The sequence below is a fragment of the Salmo salar genome, chromosome 10 (assembly GCF_965601325.2).
Source record: "Salmo salar chromosome 10, fSalSal1, whole genome shotgun sequence".
Lineage (NCBI taxonomy): Eukaryota > Metazoa > Chordata > Actinopteri > Salmoniformes > Salmonidae > Salmo > Salmo salar.
The window spans coordinates 48283466-48300546 of record NC_138300.1 but is presented as its reverse complement, the minus strand read 5'-3'; the positions used below and the strand labels follow the sequence as shown (position 1 = coordinate 48300546).

General features: G+C 48.2%; 1 protein-coding gene and 1 pseudogene across 2 annotated transcripts in view; both read right to left on the bottom strand.

Annotated features, from left to right (window-relative positions):
* Window positions 1–1672: 1672 nt before the first annotated feature.
* LOC106560520 (transmembrane protein 125) lies at window positions 1673–12158 on the bottom strand. Its single transcript, XM_082957038.1, has 2 exons — window positions 12032–12158; window positions 1673–3502 (listed from the first exon to the last, which is right to left on the bottom strand). Exon 2 carries the CDS (start codon window positions 3174–3176, stop codon window positions 2496–2498), a length of 681 nt encoding a protein of 226 aa, XP_082813164.1. The 5' UTR covers window positions 3177–3502; window positions 12032–12158; the 3' UTR covers window positions 1673–2495.
* LOC106560511 (cilia- and flagella-associated protein 57-like) overlaps window positions 4551–17081 on the bottom strand; it is a 44962-nt pseudogene continuing 32431 nt past the window's right edge. Inside the window, exons 18-22 of the transcript XR_014378954.1 lie at window positions 16874–17017; window positions 16592–16718; window positions 14728–16331; window positions 12032–12680; window positions 4551–11926 (exon numbers count right to left, since the gene is read on the bottom strand). The product of XR_014378954.1 is annotated as a cilia- and flagella-associated protein 57-like (transcript). The remainder of the gene's footprint in view (window positions 11927–12031; window positions 12681–14727; window positions 16332–16591; window positions 16719–16873; window positions 17018–17081) is intronic.

Below are 17081 nucleotides of genomic sequence, written 5' to 3'. Positions count from 1 at the left end.
CAGCATTTGTTTAATGTCACTCATTTGGTTGGTGGAGGCTGGGCCAGTTGCTCCTCTCAGACTGTGCATAGCTCTGCCTGCAGGGTTTTGGCTCCTCCAGGTGTGGGTGGGGGGTGGTAGGCCTCGTCTGGGTGGGTCTGAAGCTGGTGTGGTCTGTGCTGTGCTGGCTGTGGTGGGCATTGAGGTTGGTGGTTTGCTCACGCTCTCCCTGAGCAAGAAAACCTCCCCCTCCAGTTTGGTGAACTCATCCCTCATGGCAGCCATGGTGGTGAGTAGGGCCTGAGCCTGCTATGCACTGAGGGGGTCGCTCTCCTCCTGGGGTGTGTCCTCCACTATGTTGGGAAGAGAGGTGCTGGATGTGCCTTTTTGGGTGGGGAGAGTGGGGGTGATGGTGGTGCTGGTGGAGTTTCTCTATCTGCTCTCCTTAATGGTCTGAAAGTCTGTTTCAAACAGCCTAATGTTACTTTGCACCATGACAGTCCCAGTCTTGTAGAGGTTGATTGTTATCATGGTGCTGTCAGGGTTGTCTGTCTATTTGACTTTCAACTTCCACCCATTACAGATTCCTTCTTTCTTTATGGATGGGTAGTGAGAGCAGACTGCTGACAGCCATGCATTTGGTTGGTCAGGGAGAAAGATGAGATTACTCACATCACCGTTTTTTAGAGGTCTGCGAAAAGGGTTTCTGGCCTCCCCTTTAGTAGTTTTTGTTTAAAAGCTTTTCTCGTTGTGTCATTTTTGGCCTCTGGAGAGTAGAGAATGGACTCAGCGCTGAGGGGGAGTGGGGACATGGTGCCTGTGGGCTCTGCTACTACTGCTGCTCTGTTTTGCTGTTTGTCTGCTGCTGTCGCTAGCTAGCTCTAATTTAGCTCAGAAACTGGCAAAACAAAGTGAAAAATCTTCACACCGAAAAAACAGAAGATATGTTTAAAGTTAGAGTCTGTGCTCCTTTTTGGTTTACTCACTCAGTTTGGTCATTTGCTGTAGTTGTATTAACTCCCCTTGCTAGGTTTGTTCTAGTTAAATCTTTCTGGCTAGGTTTTTGTGGTGTAGCTAGCTAGCTAGAGTCAAAACTTCTTAACTTGAGGCGCAAAGTGACTTTTTTTCTATTCTGATTGAATAGAGTTGTTGTTCATCACTTCTTGTCTTGAATTATTTTTAGATTTGAGTGTTTATCACATTCTAAAAACAAAAAAACTGAAATAAATCAGGAGCTCACATTGAACATGTCTGTAGCTTTCTCTCTCTTTCTCTCTCACTGTCTGGCTTCTCTCTCATCACTGTTTGTGGCTGTCGTCTCTCTATCATACGTACACAAACATACCTGGCACCACCTAGAAGGCATGTCCTGCATAGCAGTGCACAGCAGAGACCAAGAACAGTCCCTTGTCAATTAGGGATTGCACGCTGTACTGGCTCATTGCACAGTCACTGCCGATGGTGTGTGTGTGTGAGAGGGTGGTAAGGGTGAGCCGTACTGGGCGATGCCAGCCCTTTTACGATCCACAGCCTGTCCATTGTCCCAGTGCCCAACCATCAGTACAACAACAATGGCCGCCTCAGTGACCCCTATTGTCTATGAGCAACAGGCCGCTCACATGCACTGCCTGATAAGGAGGTGCGAGGGCCAGACACACACACACACACAAAAAACACACAAACACACAGCAACTTAAATCCAAGAACAGCATCCAAGCACATAGACACTTTGTTTAATGAAACCACATTGTACCCTTTAACCATGGCAACAACGCAGGACGTTCTCCTCAGATTCCTGGTAAGCGTTGCAAAGCAAAGTGAATGATGACACAGCTTGCTTATGGAGGCCTTTGACCACCCAACACTGCTGTAAACCTGTGACATGAAAAGGTGACAATGTGTCATTGATCACTTTATCACTTTGATTAAGTTTGGAGATGCTGGGTACATTATTCTATGATATGATTCTTCCTTACAGCAGCCTTTTCACCTGCTGCTTTGTACATTGGACACGTTATGAATCATTATCTCTGCACTGTGTTCAGTGTCCGGTGTCTGTGCAGTGTCACAGGTATTCTCTTCATTCCACGTCATAGAATGGTGCTCTGCTGGGCTCATAAAATGGCCCATGCTTGAAGCATAAAAATACAATGTATTGACACAGCTCTGTATTCCACAGCTCTGTATTTCACGATCCTGCAAAATTCCATTGTTTTAAGAACCACAGGGGTGCTGTGGTCATCAACAACTCATTGAACATATAGTGGCTTTCCAAGATGGCCATTATGCTCAAATGCCATTTTCAAATGTGATGTCCATTGGTCCCTCCCTGACAGCAAGGTGGATGTGGCCCACATTCAGAACAAACGTGGCCCAGAAACTACAAAGCCACATACCTCAAACCAGAAATGGCCAATAAGCGCCAACCCTCCCACAGATCAGATCTGGGCCATATGAGTGTCGCAGTCATCTCCTGTCTGGGCTACCTGTCCCATCCCATGTCTCTGGTGGTCAGGTCAGATGAGGTTAGCCAGGCTAGAGGTGGTCTCCCTCCTACCCTGGTCCATGTGTCGTCCAGAGATAGTGAACAGCCCCACAGCCCTGTCCCTAAACCTCTGGCCCGGCCTGGTCCTCTCCAGCAGCATCACCACCCCTGTATACACCCCTACCCCCACTACCGCTGCCCCCCCTCCAGCTAACAACACCACCCCAGAGATGTACATATCGTTCAGGGCCACGCCCGGCTGGGGCATGTGGTGCTCCAAAGCCAGCTTCAGCAGCACAGCCCCACAGACCACCAGACACAGCCCCGTGATGAGAACCACTAACAGATCCGACAGCCCTCCGCTCTTCAGGATATCGATTCGCCTGCGACTCCGCACACAGTTCATGTCCTGCACAGCCGAGCTCAGGAGCTGTTTGAGGAGGACGGCCAGGGCTAAGAGACACAGGGCCATGCCCGCTCCCATGCGCCAGTCACTGGAGAAACTGGTGGTGGTGGAGAGGAGGAGCACGCCACCCAGGCCGCAGCCCAGGATGAGGAGGACCGCCACACAGTAGCACAGCAGAGACTTGGCTGGGTCCCGGAACCACCACAGCTCCACCTGTTCATCCAGAACACTGCGCTGGATCTGAGCAGGGTCGGGACCGGCCGGCTGGCCACCCCGCGACTGAGGGAAGTCCTCCAGCTCTGGCATCCTGATCCTCCCAGCCTGACGGACACGCTCACCAGAGAACTCTACCAGGACACAAGCTGGATCACTGGAACTCTCAGTAGAACACCGTTCTTTTTCTCTGGAAATCTTGAGTGGATCTCAATAGAGTCTTCAGTGGATCACAGCAGATGGATCACTGGACACCTCACCGGACCACAGTTCCTTCTCACTTGATTACAGGTCCTCTTGGTGGATCACTGGTCCTCTTGGTGGATCACAGGGTCGCTCAGGTAGTCCACTGCACTCTGAGAGGATGCCCTGCCACTGAACCCTCAGAGCTCAGGGACCAAACGCAGCCTGATGGATACCTGGGGAGAGGAGAGACAAGGGACATTAGAGCCATCTGCTGACATGCACGCACACACGCACGCAGACACACACACAGACACACGCACGCACACACACACAGACACACGCACACACACACGTTGCTGAATATGCCATCTTTAAAGTAGGGCTCTAGACATTAGAGATCCTGCCATATCACAGAGGTATCCTGCAGAGAGAGGTGTTTGGACTGACTGAAAACATAATGCTGAATATGCAACCTGAAAACCCCTCTCCCTTCTTAGATGTGTGTGTGTGTGTGTGTGTGTGTGTGTGTGTGTGTGAGACAGAGACAAATAACGAGAAATAGAAGTGTGTTTCTGTGTTTGTCTTCTTGTGTTTATGGTGTACTCCTGTATGTAGATCAGCACCCCGTAGGCTAGTTTAGCCACCCCGTAGGCCGTAGGCTAGTTTAGCCACCCCGTAGGCTAGTTTAGCCACCCCGTAGGCTACCGTAGGCTAGTTTAGCCACCCCGTAAGCTAGTTTAGCCACCCCGTAGGCTACCGTAGGCTAGTTTAGCCACCCCGTAGGCTAGTTTAGCCACCCAGCTCTCTTCCTCTGTGTTGTGTGCCACCTCCTGTTTATTCCCCTGCGAGGTGATATTTATAAGATGGCAGCGCAACGCTGACTACAGCCCCCCCTCACAACAGGGCTCAAGTATAACTCCTTTTATCAATGGGCTGTCCCTGTAGTCCCAGCGACTCTCAAGGTCAGGGCACAGACAGCTTGTCTTTAAAAGTCTGACAGCCCCTTTACTATCAAAGTCAACAGCGCGAGCCGAGGCACTGAGCGAGGTGAGCACAGAGCAGCAGCAGCTCTCTGACAGGAATTACAACTGTCCTCTAACAGACCTGGTCTAGTCTGCTGACACAAACAGAACACTACTAGTCTGTCTGAGCCTCCAAGCAGCAGGTTGAGCTGAGTCCTCATCATCAACACACAGGGATCATCACACTGAGATATGACACACAGTACAGCTGAGTCAGAAGGTGTTCACATTAGGTGTGAAGTGAAGGGATACTAAATAACAGAGTGCATTGTGTTTATTGGACTCCCGCTTCTCCACACCGTTTCAGTTCATAATTATGAGGTGGATGTGTATACGAGGTGTACAGTGTGTGTGTGGGGGGGGGCAGTACAGTGTGTGTGTGTGTTGTTGAGTCACTAATTAAATCCCAGCAGGTTTGGACCTGATGCCACTGACAGGTATAACAGGAATAGAAGGCAGTAATTGAGGTGACATATGAGCTGGATGAAAACAATACAAACACACACACACATATATAATTGGCTTTTCTCTCTCATACCAAAACACACATTCTTTTCTCTTACACACACACACACACACACACACACACACACACACACACACACACACACACACACACACACACACTAGTGCTGAGCATTAACAAAAACATTTTCTGATTATTAAACAACTATTTGATTGACGTTGGTTCAATTACTTGAATTCCCCAACGTAATCCACACCGAGTCCATTTAGTTTGGTTTTCTTGTGAGCTCAACGTGCCATTTCTCTAGTGAGAAATCCTGTCAAGCACGAGAGACATCAAATCAAGAACGAACTGTGGGATGCTGTAGGGAGTTTTCAATAGGCAAATATTCAACCTAGTTCAATGCAGAAAACGTGGTAATTACCTACCGGTGTTGGGGAAGCTACTCTGAAAATATAGTTTGCCAAGCTACCAATTACTTCACACTGAAAGACATTAAGCTACCCTTAAGAAAAATATAGTTCACTTAACTAGAGTTACTTTGAAAAAGCAGTTCACTACATCCAAACTACACTACATGGCTAAAAGTATGTGGACACCCCTTCAAATTAGTGGATTCAGCTATTTCAGCCACACCCGTTCCTGACAGGTGTATAAAAATCGAGCACACAGCCATGCTATCTCCATAGACAAACACTGGCAGTGAAGTGGAAACTTCTAGGAGCAACAACAGCTCAGGAGCGAAGTGGTAGGCCACACAAGCTCACAGAACAAGACCGGCGGGTGCTGAAGCGAGCAGCGTGTAAAAATAATTTGTCCTCGGTTGCAACACTCACTACCGAGTTCCAAACTGCCTCTGGAAACAACGTTAACACAATAACTTTTAGTCGGAAGCTTCATGAAATGGATTTCCATGGCTGAGCAGCTGCACACAAGCCTAAGATCACCATGTGCAATGCCAAGCATCGGCTGGAGTGGTGTAAAGCTTGCCGCCATTGGACTCTGCTTCACCATCTGGCAGTCCGACGGATGAATCTGGGTTTGGTGGATGCCAGGAGAACGATACCTGCCCCAATGCTGTAAAGTTTGGTGGAGGAGGAATAATGGTCTGGGGCTGGTTTTCATGGTTTGGGCTAGGCCCCTTAGTTCCAGTGAAGGGAAATCTTAACGCTACAGCATACAATGACATTCTAGATGATTCTGTGCTTCCAACTTTGTGCAACAGTTTGGGGAAGGCCCTTTCCTGTTTCAGCATGACAATGACCCTGTGCACAAAGCGAGGTCCATACAGAAATGGTTTGTCGAGATCAGTGTGTAATAACTTGACTGGCCTGCACAGAGCTCTGACCTCAACCCCATCAAATGCCTTTGGGATGAATTGGAACTCCGACTGCGAGCCAGGCCTAAATCGCCCAACATCAGTACCCAACCTCACTAACGCTATCATGGCTGAACGGAAGCAAGTCCCCGCAGCAATGTTCCAACATCTAGTGGAAAGCCTTCAGAGAAGAGTGGAGGCTGTTATAGCAGCAAAATGTGGACCAACTCCATATTAATGTCCATCATTTTGGAATGAGACATTCGACGAGTAGGTGTCCACATAATTTTGGTCATGTAGTATATACAGCTCTGGAGAAAATTAAGAGACCACTGCAAAATGATCAGTTTCTCTGGTTTTACTATTTATAGGTATGTGTTTGGGTAAAATGAAAATTGTTTTATATAAACTACTGACAACATTTCGCCCAAATTCCAAATAAAAATGTTGTCATTTAGAGCATTAATTTGCAGAAAATGACAACTGGTTAAAATAACAAAAAATATGCAGTGTTGTCAGACCTCAAATAATGCAAAGAAAATAAGTTTATATTTTTTAAACAACACAATACTAATGTTTTAACTTAGGAAGAGTTCAGAAATCAATATTTGGTGGAATAACCCCGATTTTCAATCACAGCCTTCATGCGTCTTGGCATGCTCTCCACCAGTCTTTCACATTGATGTTGGGTGACTTTATGCCACTCCTGGCGCAGAAATTCAAGCAGCTCTGCTTTGTTAAATGGCTTGTGACCATCCATCTTCCTCTTGATCACATTCCAGAGGTTTTCAATGGGGTTCAGGTCTGGAGATTGGGCTGGCCATGACAGGGTCTTGATCTGGTGGTCCTCCATCCACACCTTGATTGACCTGGCTGTGTGGCATGGAGCATTGTCCTGCTGGAAAAACCAATCCTCAGAGTTGGGGAACATTGTCAGAGCAGAAGGAAGCAAGTTTTCTTCCAGGACAACCTTGTACGTGGCTTGATACCAAAGGTGCTTCAACAAAGTACAGAGTAAAGGGTCTGAATACTTATGTAAATGTGATATTTCAAAAAAAATGTCATTATGGGGTATTGCGTGTAGATTGATGAGGGGAAAAAACTATTTAATCAATTTTAGAATAGGGCTGTAACATAACAAAATTAGAAAAGGTCAAGGGGTCTGCATACTTTCTGAATGCACTGTGTATATAAATAAAAAAAAAATTGCATCAATGATTGTTAAAGATGTATTCAATGATCACACCGATGATAAAAATAATGGAAATGTGATTCAGTACATTGATGGGTAGCGCAAGTGTATAGCCCAAAACAGTGTAATGTACTGTAAATTACAGTACTGTAGCATATCACTTTCAGCACTTCAAAAGGGCAATTTTGAAACATGCATTTTAGCATGTTTTGCTATTGGATTAACTGGTTGTTAAAACAGCTAAAATGAGACGAGATCCTTATCCCTATGTTTTGGTGATAAAACCAATGTACTGTCACACCCTGGTCTGTTTCACCTGTCCTGTGATTGTCTCCACCCCCCTCCATCTTCCCCATTACCCTCAGTGTATTTATACCTGTATTCTCTGTTTGTCTGTTGCCAGTTAGTCTTGTCTTGTCTTTCCAAGTCAACCAGCGTTTTTCCAAACTCCTGTTTTTCTAGTCCTCCCGGTTCTGACCTTTTGACTGCCCTGACACTGAGCCCGCCTGCCTGACCACTCTGCCTGCCCCTGACCTCGAGCCTGCCTGACCACTCTGCCTGCCCCTGAGCCTGCCTGACCATTCTGCCTGCCCCTGACACCGAGCCTGCCTGACCATTCTGCCTGCCCCTGACAATGAGCCTGCCTGACCATTCTGCCTGCCTGCCTGCCTGACCACTCTGCCTGCCCCTGACACTGAGCCTGCCTGCCTGACCACTCTGCCTGCCCCTGACACTGAGCATGCCTGACCTCTCTGCCTGCCCCTGAGCCTGCCTGACCACTCTGCCTGCCTGACCATTCTGCCTGCCCCTGACCTCGAGCCCGCCTACCTGACCATTTGCCTGCCCCTGACACGGAGCCTGCCTGCCTACTCTGCCTGCCCCTGACACTGAGCCTGCCTGCCTACTCTGCCTGCCCCTGACACTGAGCCTGCCTGACCACTCTGCCTGCCCGCCTGACCACTCTGCCTGCCCCTGACACTGAGCCTGCCTGACCTCTCTGCCTGCCCCTGAGCCTGCCTGACCACTCTGCCTGCCTGACCATTCTGCCTGCCCCTGACCTCGAGCCTGCCTACCTGACCATTTGCCTGCCCCTGACACGGAGCCTGCCTGCCTACTCTGCCTGCCCCTGACACTGAGCCTGCCTGCCTACTCTGCCTGCCCCTGACACTGAGCCTGCCTGACCACTCTGCCTGCCCCTGACACTGAGCCTGCCTGCCTGACCATTCTGCCTGCCCCTGACACTGAGCCTGCCTGCCTGACCATTCTGCCTGCCCCTGACACTGAGCCTGCCAGACCATTCTGCCTGCCCCTGACACTGAGCCTGCCTGACCATTCTGCCTGCCCCTGACCTCGAGCCTGCCTACCTGACCATTTGCCTGCCCTGACCCTGCCTGCCAGACCAATCTGCCTGCCCCTTCCACTGAGCCCACCTGCCTGACCATTCTGCCTGCCCCTGACACTGAGCCTGCCTGCCTGACCACTCTGCCTGCCCCTGACCTCGAGCATGCCTGACCCCTGACACTGAGCCTGCCTGACCATTCTGCCTGCCCCTGACACTGAGCCTGCCTGACCATTCTGCCTGCCCCTGACACTGAGCCTGCCTGACCATTCTGCCTGCCTACCTGACCTCGAGCCTGCCTACCTGACCATTTGCCTGCCCTGACACTGAGCCTGCCTGCCTGACCACTCTGCCTGCCCCTGAGCCCGCCTGCCTGACCATTCTGCCTGCCCCTGACACTGAGCCTGCCTGACCATTCTGCCTGCCCGACACTGAGCCTGCCTGACCATTCTGCCTGCCCGACACTGAGCCTGCCTGACCATTCTGCCTGCCCGACACTGAGCCTGCCTGACCATTCTGCCTGCCCCTGAGCCTGCCTGACCATTCTGCCTGTCTGACCATTCTGCCTGTCTGACCATTCTGCCTGCCCCTGAGCCTGCCTGACCATTCTACCTGCCCCTAAGCCTGCCTGACCCTTCTGCCCTCCCATTCTGCCTGCCCCTGACACTGCCTGACCATTCTGCCTGCCCCTGACACTGAGCCTGCCTGCCTGACCATTCTGCCTGCCCCTGACACTGAGCCTGCCTGCCTGACCATTCTGCCTGCCCCTGACACTGAGCCTGCCTGCCTGACCATTCTGCCTGCCCCTGACACTGAGCCTGCCTGCCTGACGATTCTGCCTGCCCCTGACACTGAGCCTGCCTGCCTGACCATTCTGCCTGCCCTGACACTGAGCCTGCCTGCCTGACCATTCTGCCTGCCCCTGACACTGAGCCTGCCTGCCTGACCATTCTGCCTGCCCCTGACACTGAGCCTGCCTGCCTGCCTGACCACTCTGCCTGCCCCTGACACTGAGCCTGCCTGACCATTCTGCCTGCCCCTGACACTGAGCCTGCCTGACCATTCTGCCTGTCCCTGACCTCGAGCCTGCCTGCCTGACCATTCTGCCTGCCGCCCTGTACCGTTTGGACCTGGTTATGAACTCTTGCCTGTCCTCGACCTGCCTCTTGCCTTTCTCTTGTTGTTAAATAAATATCAGAAACTCGAACCATCTGCCTCCTTTGTCTGCATCTGAATCTCGCCTTGTTGTTATATACTCATTATATTTCACAGTAACCTTATATTTGGGATCAATGGTTGTGTGGTGAAAGATGTCTACAAACACAATGAATGCACAAAGTTACAACTGTGACTCATTTGGCGTTTTGTACAGAAAATGTATCAAATTCACCACATGCTTGTGAAAATAGTACCAATGCAATAAAAACTAACGGAATGTGCAATTTAGCTATTAAACAACTATATTTCAAGTTAAAATTAGGCAGGTCTGATGCCAAAAATGAAAAGAAATTCTTGCTTACTTCACCCATATTTATTTTTGCAAAAAAAGTAGTGTGTAGTTTCAGTAGTTAGCTACACCGCAAAACATTTAACTACTCAAAACACTACCAAGATTTTGAATTTAGCTCAACCACCACCAAGCTACTGCAAAATTACTAATTGAACTACATGTAGTTCACTACTCCCCAACCCTGTTAACTACAATGACCAGAATCTATTTAGCCTATTCTTCCTGGAGCTGCACACGGACCGTATGAGAGAGGAATGTACAACACAGCAACAACAGAGATAGACAGTTTGGGACGTATAGCTTTACTAACCGATTGACAGTTGTAGCAGACAGCTCTGCAGCATGGGCAGCTGTGGCAACCCAATGATCAGGGGCTGCCCTTTTCGCTAGCTAAGGCCGAGGAGCTTGGCTTGTTGGGGAGCACAGGGATAATGCTAGATGGCTGTCTGGCTGCTACTGCCTGAGCAGAGATGAGATGACGACTTTAAGAAATGAAATAATGAAATCATTAAATAAAAAAGTAGTAATAGTAAATTAATGTGAATTCATTATTGTTAATAAGTGCTAAGCAGTAATTGGCAGTCACATCATGGGGCTCATTCATTGCTTTATTCTGTGTTAGAGACAATTGAATGTTCTCAATATTTGGCTTTGGAATTTCAATTCAAAAGCTCTAAAATTATTTCAAGCTCATATTTCATAATTATTATATTTTTTTAACTAATATTTTGTATTTATCGAAACCAAAATTGAAAAAGGTGATTGTTTTAAACCGAACCACAACCGAACCGACCTCAAAAAGCACTAATCGCTCAGCCCTAACGCACACGCCCTCTCTCTCTCTCCTCATTCTCCTGTCTAGTTTAGAGGCTTTCTGCCTGCTCTCTTATCAGAGCTGATAGGACCTCTCCTTCACATCACACAGATTACAGAGGCCTCATCATAAATACCTTCATCATCTGCTCCTCTGTGTGAGCTATTCTCTAGTCTGTCTCTTCTGTATTTAGCAGACAGGCACAGAGGCAGACAATGACTTCCCCCAAACGTCTGCAGCACCTAGCAAGGTTGATGACGGTTATGTGCAGAGCAGCATATTTCAGTTATGCAAATTTTCTCTGTGATAATGATGATGAAATCCCACAGATAATCGTAAACCTTGAGAATCAGTAAGACCTCTTTTTGGTTCAGAGTTTTTTAGTCTGAAGGTCGATCTGTTGGTCGACTCGACAGAGGAGCTATGCTTTATGGACACTGTATTCCCTATGTTATTTGGCCCTGCTGAATTCATCCCACCAAGTCATTTGTGTCTCATTTTATGTTGAAGTTCTGTTCTTTTAAAATAGGAATGTGCCATTATAATCAGTCTGTAGATCAAGTATTAATGGGTTCACATAAGAACATAATATCCAGTAAAAAAAGAAAGAAAATGGTAGTTGTTTTACTTCTGACAGGAGATGAGAGCCAAGGGAGCCAGACAGTTGCAGAGGCTTTGCTTTGATCTGCAGTCAAACGGCTGAAACTGCTTGTCCCTACTTCCTCTCTGCAGGTTTTGAACCGACACACCACTCCCTCCAATCAGCAGGTGTTTAAAGAGGCCTTTAGAGCTACCTTTAGAGCTACCAGCAGTACTGAGGGATTCATTAATAATTAATCCAGGCCTGAGAGCCCAGGCCAGCCAGCAGGGAAAGAGGAGCAGTCCCCGACAGGATGGAGTTTCATTGGCTTTCAGTAAACTGATGTCACGTTCCTGCACTGGTCCTGGTCCATCAGCACATTCTCATACAGTCCAAGCAGGCATGGAATGGGACGCCTACAGAAAAAAATCTGATTGTGTTGAAGCCTCACAGGCAATGAGTTAGCTGACTATGACACAAACGGGGTCCTCGCCGAGGTCCTGTTGTGTGAATGTGTTTACCTGAGGCCCTTGGAGAGGATGTGTGGCCAGGAGTTGCCGTGGCAACAGTGCCTCCTCTTCCTGTTCCTGTCAATGGGTGGTCTCCACGGGTGACGAGAGGGGTCAGGGTTGGCACCATCTGTTTTTGCACTGGGCATCAGTGCCAAGCTCCATGAGGACCGGGAGGCTGGTGCTGCTAGGGGCTGGAGGCAGGCAGGCGTCTGGGGATGAGGCTAGGCAGGGCTGGATGGAGGCGTGTGGAGAGAGAGAGGTTCTGAATGGTTCATTATTCAGGCAGTGTCTATGTTCCTGTCACAGTCCAGCCAGTGAGGGGCCTCGGGACCCTCTCTGTGGCCAGGCACTGTGAGGGGACAATTGGCAGACTCACCAACTCAGTTGGGCTTAATGCTATTTTAATTGTGGACTGTGTGCTTGATAGCAAATACTAATACACCTAACAGCACAAGGAAACACTTGTGCCTCCCCCGCTGGTCTCCCCCCACCTCTCCCTGTTCTCCCCCCTGGTCCTGGTCCTGGTGTTGTTTTCAATCTCTCTTCAGCAGGACCTAGTGATGTTGACGGTGATGTCACTACCCCTCTCAGCTTGCAATGACTCCCTGCAGAGACCTCAGACACCTGGCTCTACAGTAGCTTGCCTGCATCAGTCAAACTGGATGGAAAGAAGAATAGAATAGATAAGAACAGAATTGAAAAAAGAAACAGAACACCAACACAACGTAATCTAAACCGAGTCTGACATTTTTTTGCACTTGACTTTTCATTTGCATACAGTATTTTCCTCCCTTGAATGCATACTGTTTCCTGTCCTTGATGTGGTTTTGCTGATAGTTTCTCCTATAGCTGCCCCCTCGGATATACACTCTCCTCTCTGTAGTGGCCAGCCTGAGCCTGCCTGCCTGCACCGAGCACAGCTCCAATATTAAAACCCTAATCAAATCACCAATTAACATGCGCTCGCGTCCCCCTTGCCTCGCTCCATTCTGCTGACGACAATAAACATGTTTACTTTTTGTTGTTCGCCATTTTTTATTATTATAATTTTTTTTGTATGGGTTCGGAGGCGGCCTTCAACATATTCAAACATCCCTGCTCTGTGGGAAACAGGAGCCTGGGTTCCAGATAGAACCTGATCCTCACAGGGCTGGGTTCCAGTTAGAACCTGATCTTCACAGGGCTGGGTTCCAGATAGAACCTGATCCTCACAGGGCTGGGTTCCAGATAGAACCTGATCCTCACAGGGCTGGGTTCCAGATAGAACCTGATCCTCACAGGGCTGGGTTCCAGATAGAACCTGATCCTCACAGGGCTGGGTTCCAGATAGAACCTGATCCTCACAGGGCTGGGTTCCAGATAGAACCTGATCCTCACAGGGCTGGGTTCCACACTCTCTCTCTCTCTCTCACCCTCCCTCTTGCTCTCTCTCAAATACATCAAATACATGGTTTCCTGGCATTATTATGAGCCATCCTCCCCTCACCAGCCGCCGCTGACACACACATGCATGCGCTTACTCACACACACTCACTCCTTCCCTCACCTGCCTTTTAGTTTCTTGGTGAGACTATGTTATGCATGTTGATCATGAGATAGCAGAGAACTACAATGGACAGGTCACTCACTCCTAGGTAGTTATTTACTGTTACACAACAATATGCTAGATGGATTTTTCACAACATCAGTGACCTTTGTTTTGTATGGTATATACAAGTGTAAATAGCTACAGCAGTGTTTAGAGATTGCGGCCAACACAAAGACTTGTGTCCAAAAGTAAAGGTGTGATGTTGGCAGGAACTAGTTACAGTATAGGAAATCCTGGTTGGCCTGAATAAATAAAACTGGACAGTTCAGTCCTCCACAAAACCTGTTACACCCATTCTGTCTGGCAATAAAAGGTTCATATTTATTCAGCTATTTCAGTCTTTACAGTTTCACAAAAATGTGTCTGAATATGGATGAAACTATAATTGTGTTATTTGCATCATGGATGTAAGAATAGTCAGGAGTATGTTTTTGAATACATTACTGTTTTTTTATGCAATGTTTAATGTCTCTTATGGTCAAGGGTCAAGTCAGGCTCGAAAATATGAATTAAAACTTCAGTCAAACAGCTAATAACCATGATTAAACTTCTGGAAATTAATACCTTTATGAGGGGGTGGACCAAGTAAGTGACCAATTTCCCACTACTAAATGTTCACAAATTCTAAAATTATGAGCTTCACTGTCCTTTCATGGGAGATATCTATCAGAAAAAATTCTTCAAGTCTTTAAGAAAATACAAAGGGCTATTTGTATTCAATGTGGCAACTGCAGTGAGCTAAACTCTCCTATGTAGCCTATCCTGGCTCTATGGGATGATTGTCTCAACAGTATGGTGACATGGTTACAACAAACACACATTACCTATGGCTTTCATACGTAACACTGTCATAATGCTATATGATACTGGCATATGATGACCTGTCATGAGGACAGATCATGACACGTTATGACAGTAAACTAGGCTATTTATATTCAGCTCAAATATCTTGCTTGATAATTCAAATAAGTAGCTAGCCTAGAACAGACCTATAAAAGGTGGAACAATGTCAAGAAAGTTATATAGCCTAGTCACCTTCAGGTGGCTCGGCTTCATCAAATCAAGCGTGTGATCCATGCACTATCTAGCATTTGTATTCTGTCTATATGCTGTTTACCTGTGCGTGGTGCTGGCACATTCCCTGTCGCTATTCATCCCCGAAACGGAACGACTCCACAAATCTCCGTTCCTGCGCCGGGAGGTATTTCCAAATCCAAACCATATGCCGCGCGTTTGGTGCGTGAAAGGACGGTTTGAAACAGTATAGTCTCAATAATCAACATAATTCTGGCTAGACTGACTTCCTTTCTCCGATGTGGAGCCTCCGATGGTGATTGTGTGTGCCTCTCGCTCACTGAACCGTGCGCAGGTCTATCGGACTTTCCCGGTTGCAGGTGTGGTCACCGCACGCAGAGGCGACGCCGGTTGGGAGGGGAAAGCGCATCCGTAGGCTACAGAGCAGCGCGCGACCTTTCGCTGGCGTCCCATGGGGAAAGCCCGCGCGCCAGCCTTAAATTATAAACACTTCTCATGAAGGGGGTGTGCGCCGTTGGGATAGCACCGAGCAAACAGACTAAATAGATTTTCCCAGTACTTTTTAAAGTCTAGAGAATGATAGGCTTACCGTTTGTCACTTCCCATTATGGTGATAATAAGGAATATCCTACCCGTTGACAAACAGGTCCCGTAAGTAAAAACGCACGCACACGCATGAATATAAAAACAAATATGCTAGCCTACTGACAAGCCTATAGGAGTAGACTGTTTTGCATACACAACAATGTCAATTGTTCTTGTTAATTAATAGTTTGTCATAAAAAATCCATAATTTCCAGTCTGACAATGCTTTGATTTGACCCTGGCAATAACACCCTCCATTCAGTTTTGGAAATCCCAATCTCATTTAAAATATATATTTATGCTAAATTAACCCTCAAATATGAATTGTTCCCCTTTTATTTACAAGTCCCTTAAAATTGGTTTGGATGGAGGGGTTGGGTGGTTATAAGTTGATTTGGAGGGAGGGTAGCTTGGTGGTGGAGGGGGGTCTGAAGGGGGTTACGAGTTGATTTGGTGGGGAGGGTAGCTTGGCGGTGGAGGGGGGTCTGAAGGGGGTTACGAGTTGATTTGGTGGGGAGGGTAGCTTGGCGGTGGAGGGGGGTCTGAAGGGGGTTACGAGTTGATTTGGAGGGGAGGGTAGCTTGGCGGTGGAGGGGGTCTGAAGGGGGTTACGAGTTGATTTGGAGGGAGGGTAGCTTGGCGGTGGAGGGGGGTTAGGGGTTGATTTGGAGGGAGGGTAGCTTGGCGGTGGAGGGGGGTCTGAAGGGGGTTACGAGTTGATTTGGAGGGAGGGTAGCTTGGCGGTGGAGGGGGGTCTGAAGGGGGTTACGAGTTGATTTGGAGGGAGGGTAGCTTGGCGGTGGAGGGGGGTTACGAGTTGATTTGGAGGGAGGGTAGCTTGGCGGTGGAGGGGGGTCTGAAGGGGGTTACGAGTTGATTTGGAGGGAGGGAAGCTTGGCAGTGGAGGGGGGTCTGAAGGGGGTTACGAGTTGATTTGGTGGGGAGGGTAGCTTGGCGGTGGAGGGGGGGTCTATCTTCATCAGGACCTTGATCTCCTCCCTGAGCCTGTGAATCTCCAGGCGCTGCAGCTGAACGATACAGTCCCCCTCTGGTTCAGACGGACCACCATGTTACTGGGGTTGGCCCTGGGAGACAGCAGCGCTGGGGGCGGAGACAAAAAGTCAGCTCACTGAGCAGTTACTTTAGATGCGGATAACTTAGACATTTTTCAAGTGACCTAACTAGGAAAAAAAAAAAAGTGTGATGAAACACAGAACCTCAAGCACCTCTATGAGTATAAACTCCATGAAGTGAGGTGGTTTTCACACATGGTAAAAGTTACCCTACAGACTCTTTCCAATGAAAGCTGCAATCAGTTGTCTTTACTGTAAATCAGTCCAGATAAGAGAAAAACAGATCACCTTTGAGAGTGTTGGTCTGCTTCTCGCCCTGTTTTCTCATCAGACTCTTGTAGACGTGGACCTGAGAACGCACCAGACGCAACTCCTGTCTCAGGTCGTTGATCTCTCTGATCAGAGTCGCATTCTCCTATAGCAATCAATGAATCAACCAATCAGTTAGTCACAGAATAGTACAGAACAAACAGCCTATAGATTTGGGGTGTATAATAAAGTTGAGGTCACTAATTCTATGACTATTGTGTGCGGCACTCCAACAGTCCTTTATGAAAAGTCTTGTGTCACCTGCATGATATTGACGTTGTCTGCATGGTGGACCACGCCGTCTTTGGCCAGTTTCCTCTTCAGGGACGCCACGTTCCTCTCCAGGTGCTCTCTGTGCCGGGCGTACTCCCTTTGGACGTCTGCGTCCACACCAACTATATCCACCTGAGAGACATGAAGAGCAGCCATCTTTGATTCCAATGAATACACAGTAGCCAACTTACTTATC

What these genes read in the sequence shown, in the direction of transcription:
- LOC106560520 (XM_082957038.1), bottom strand. Translation starts at nt 3,176, where the DNA reads ATGCCAGAGCTGGAGGACTTCCCTCAGTCGCGGGGTGGCCAGCCGGCC.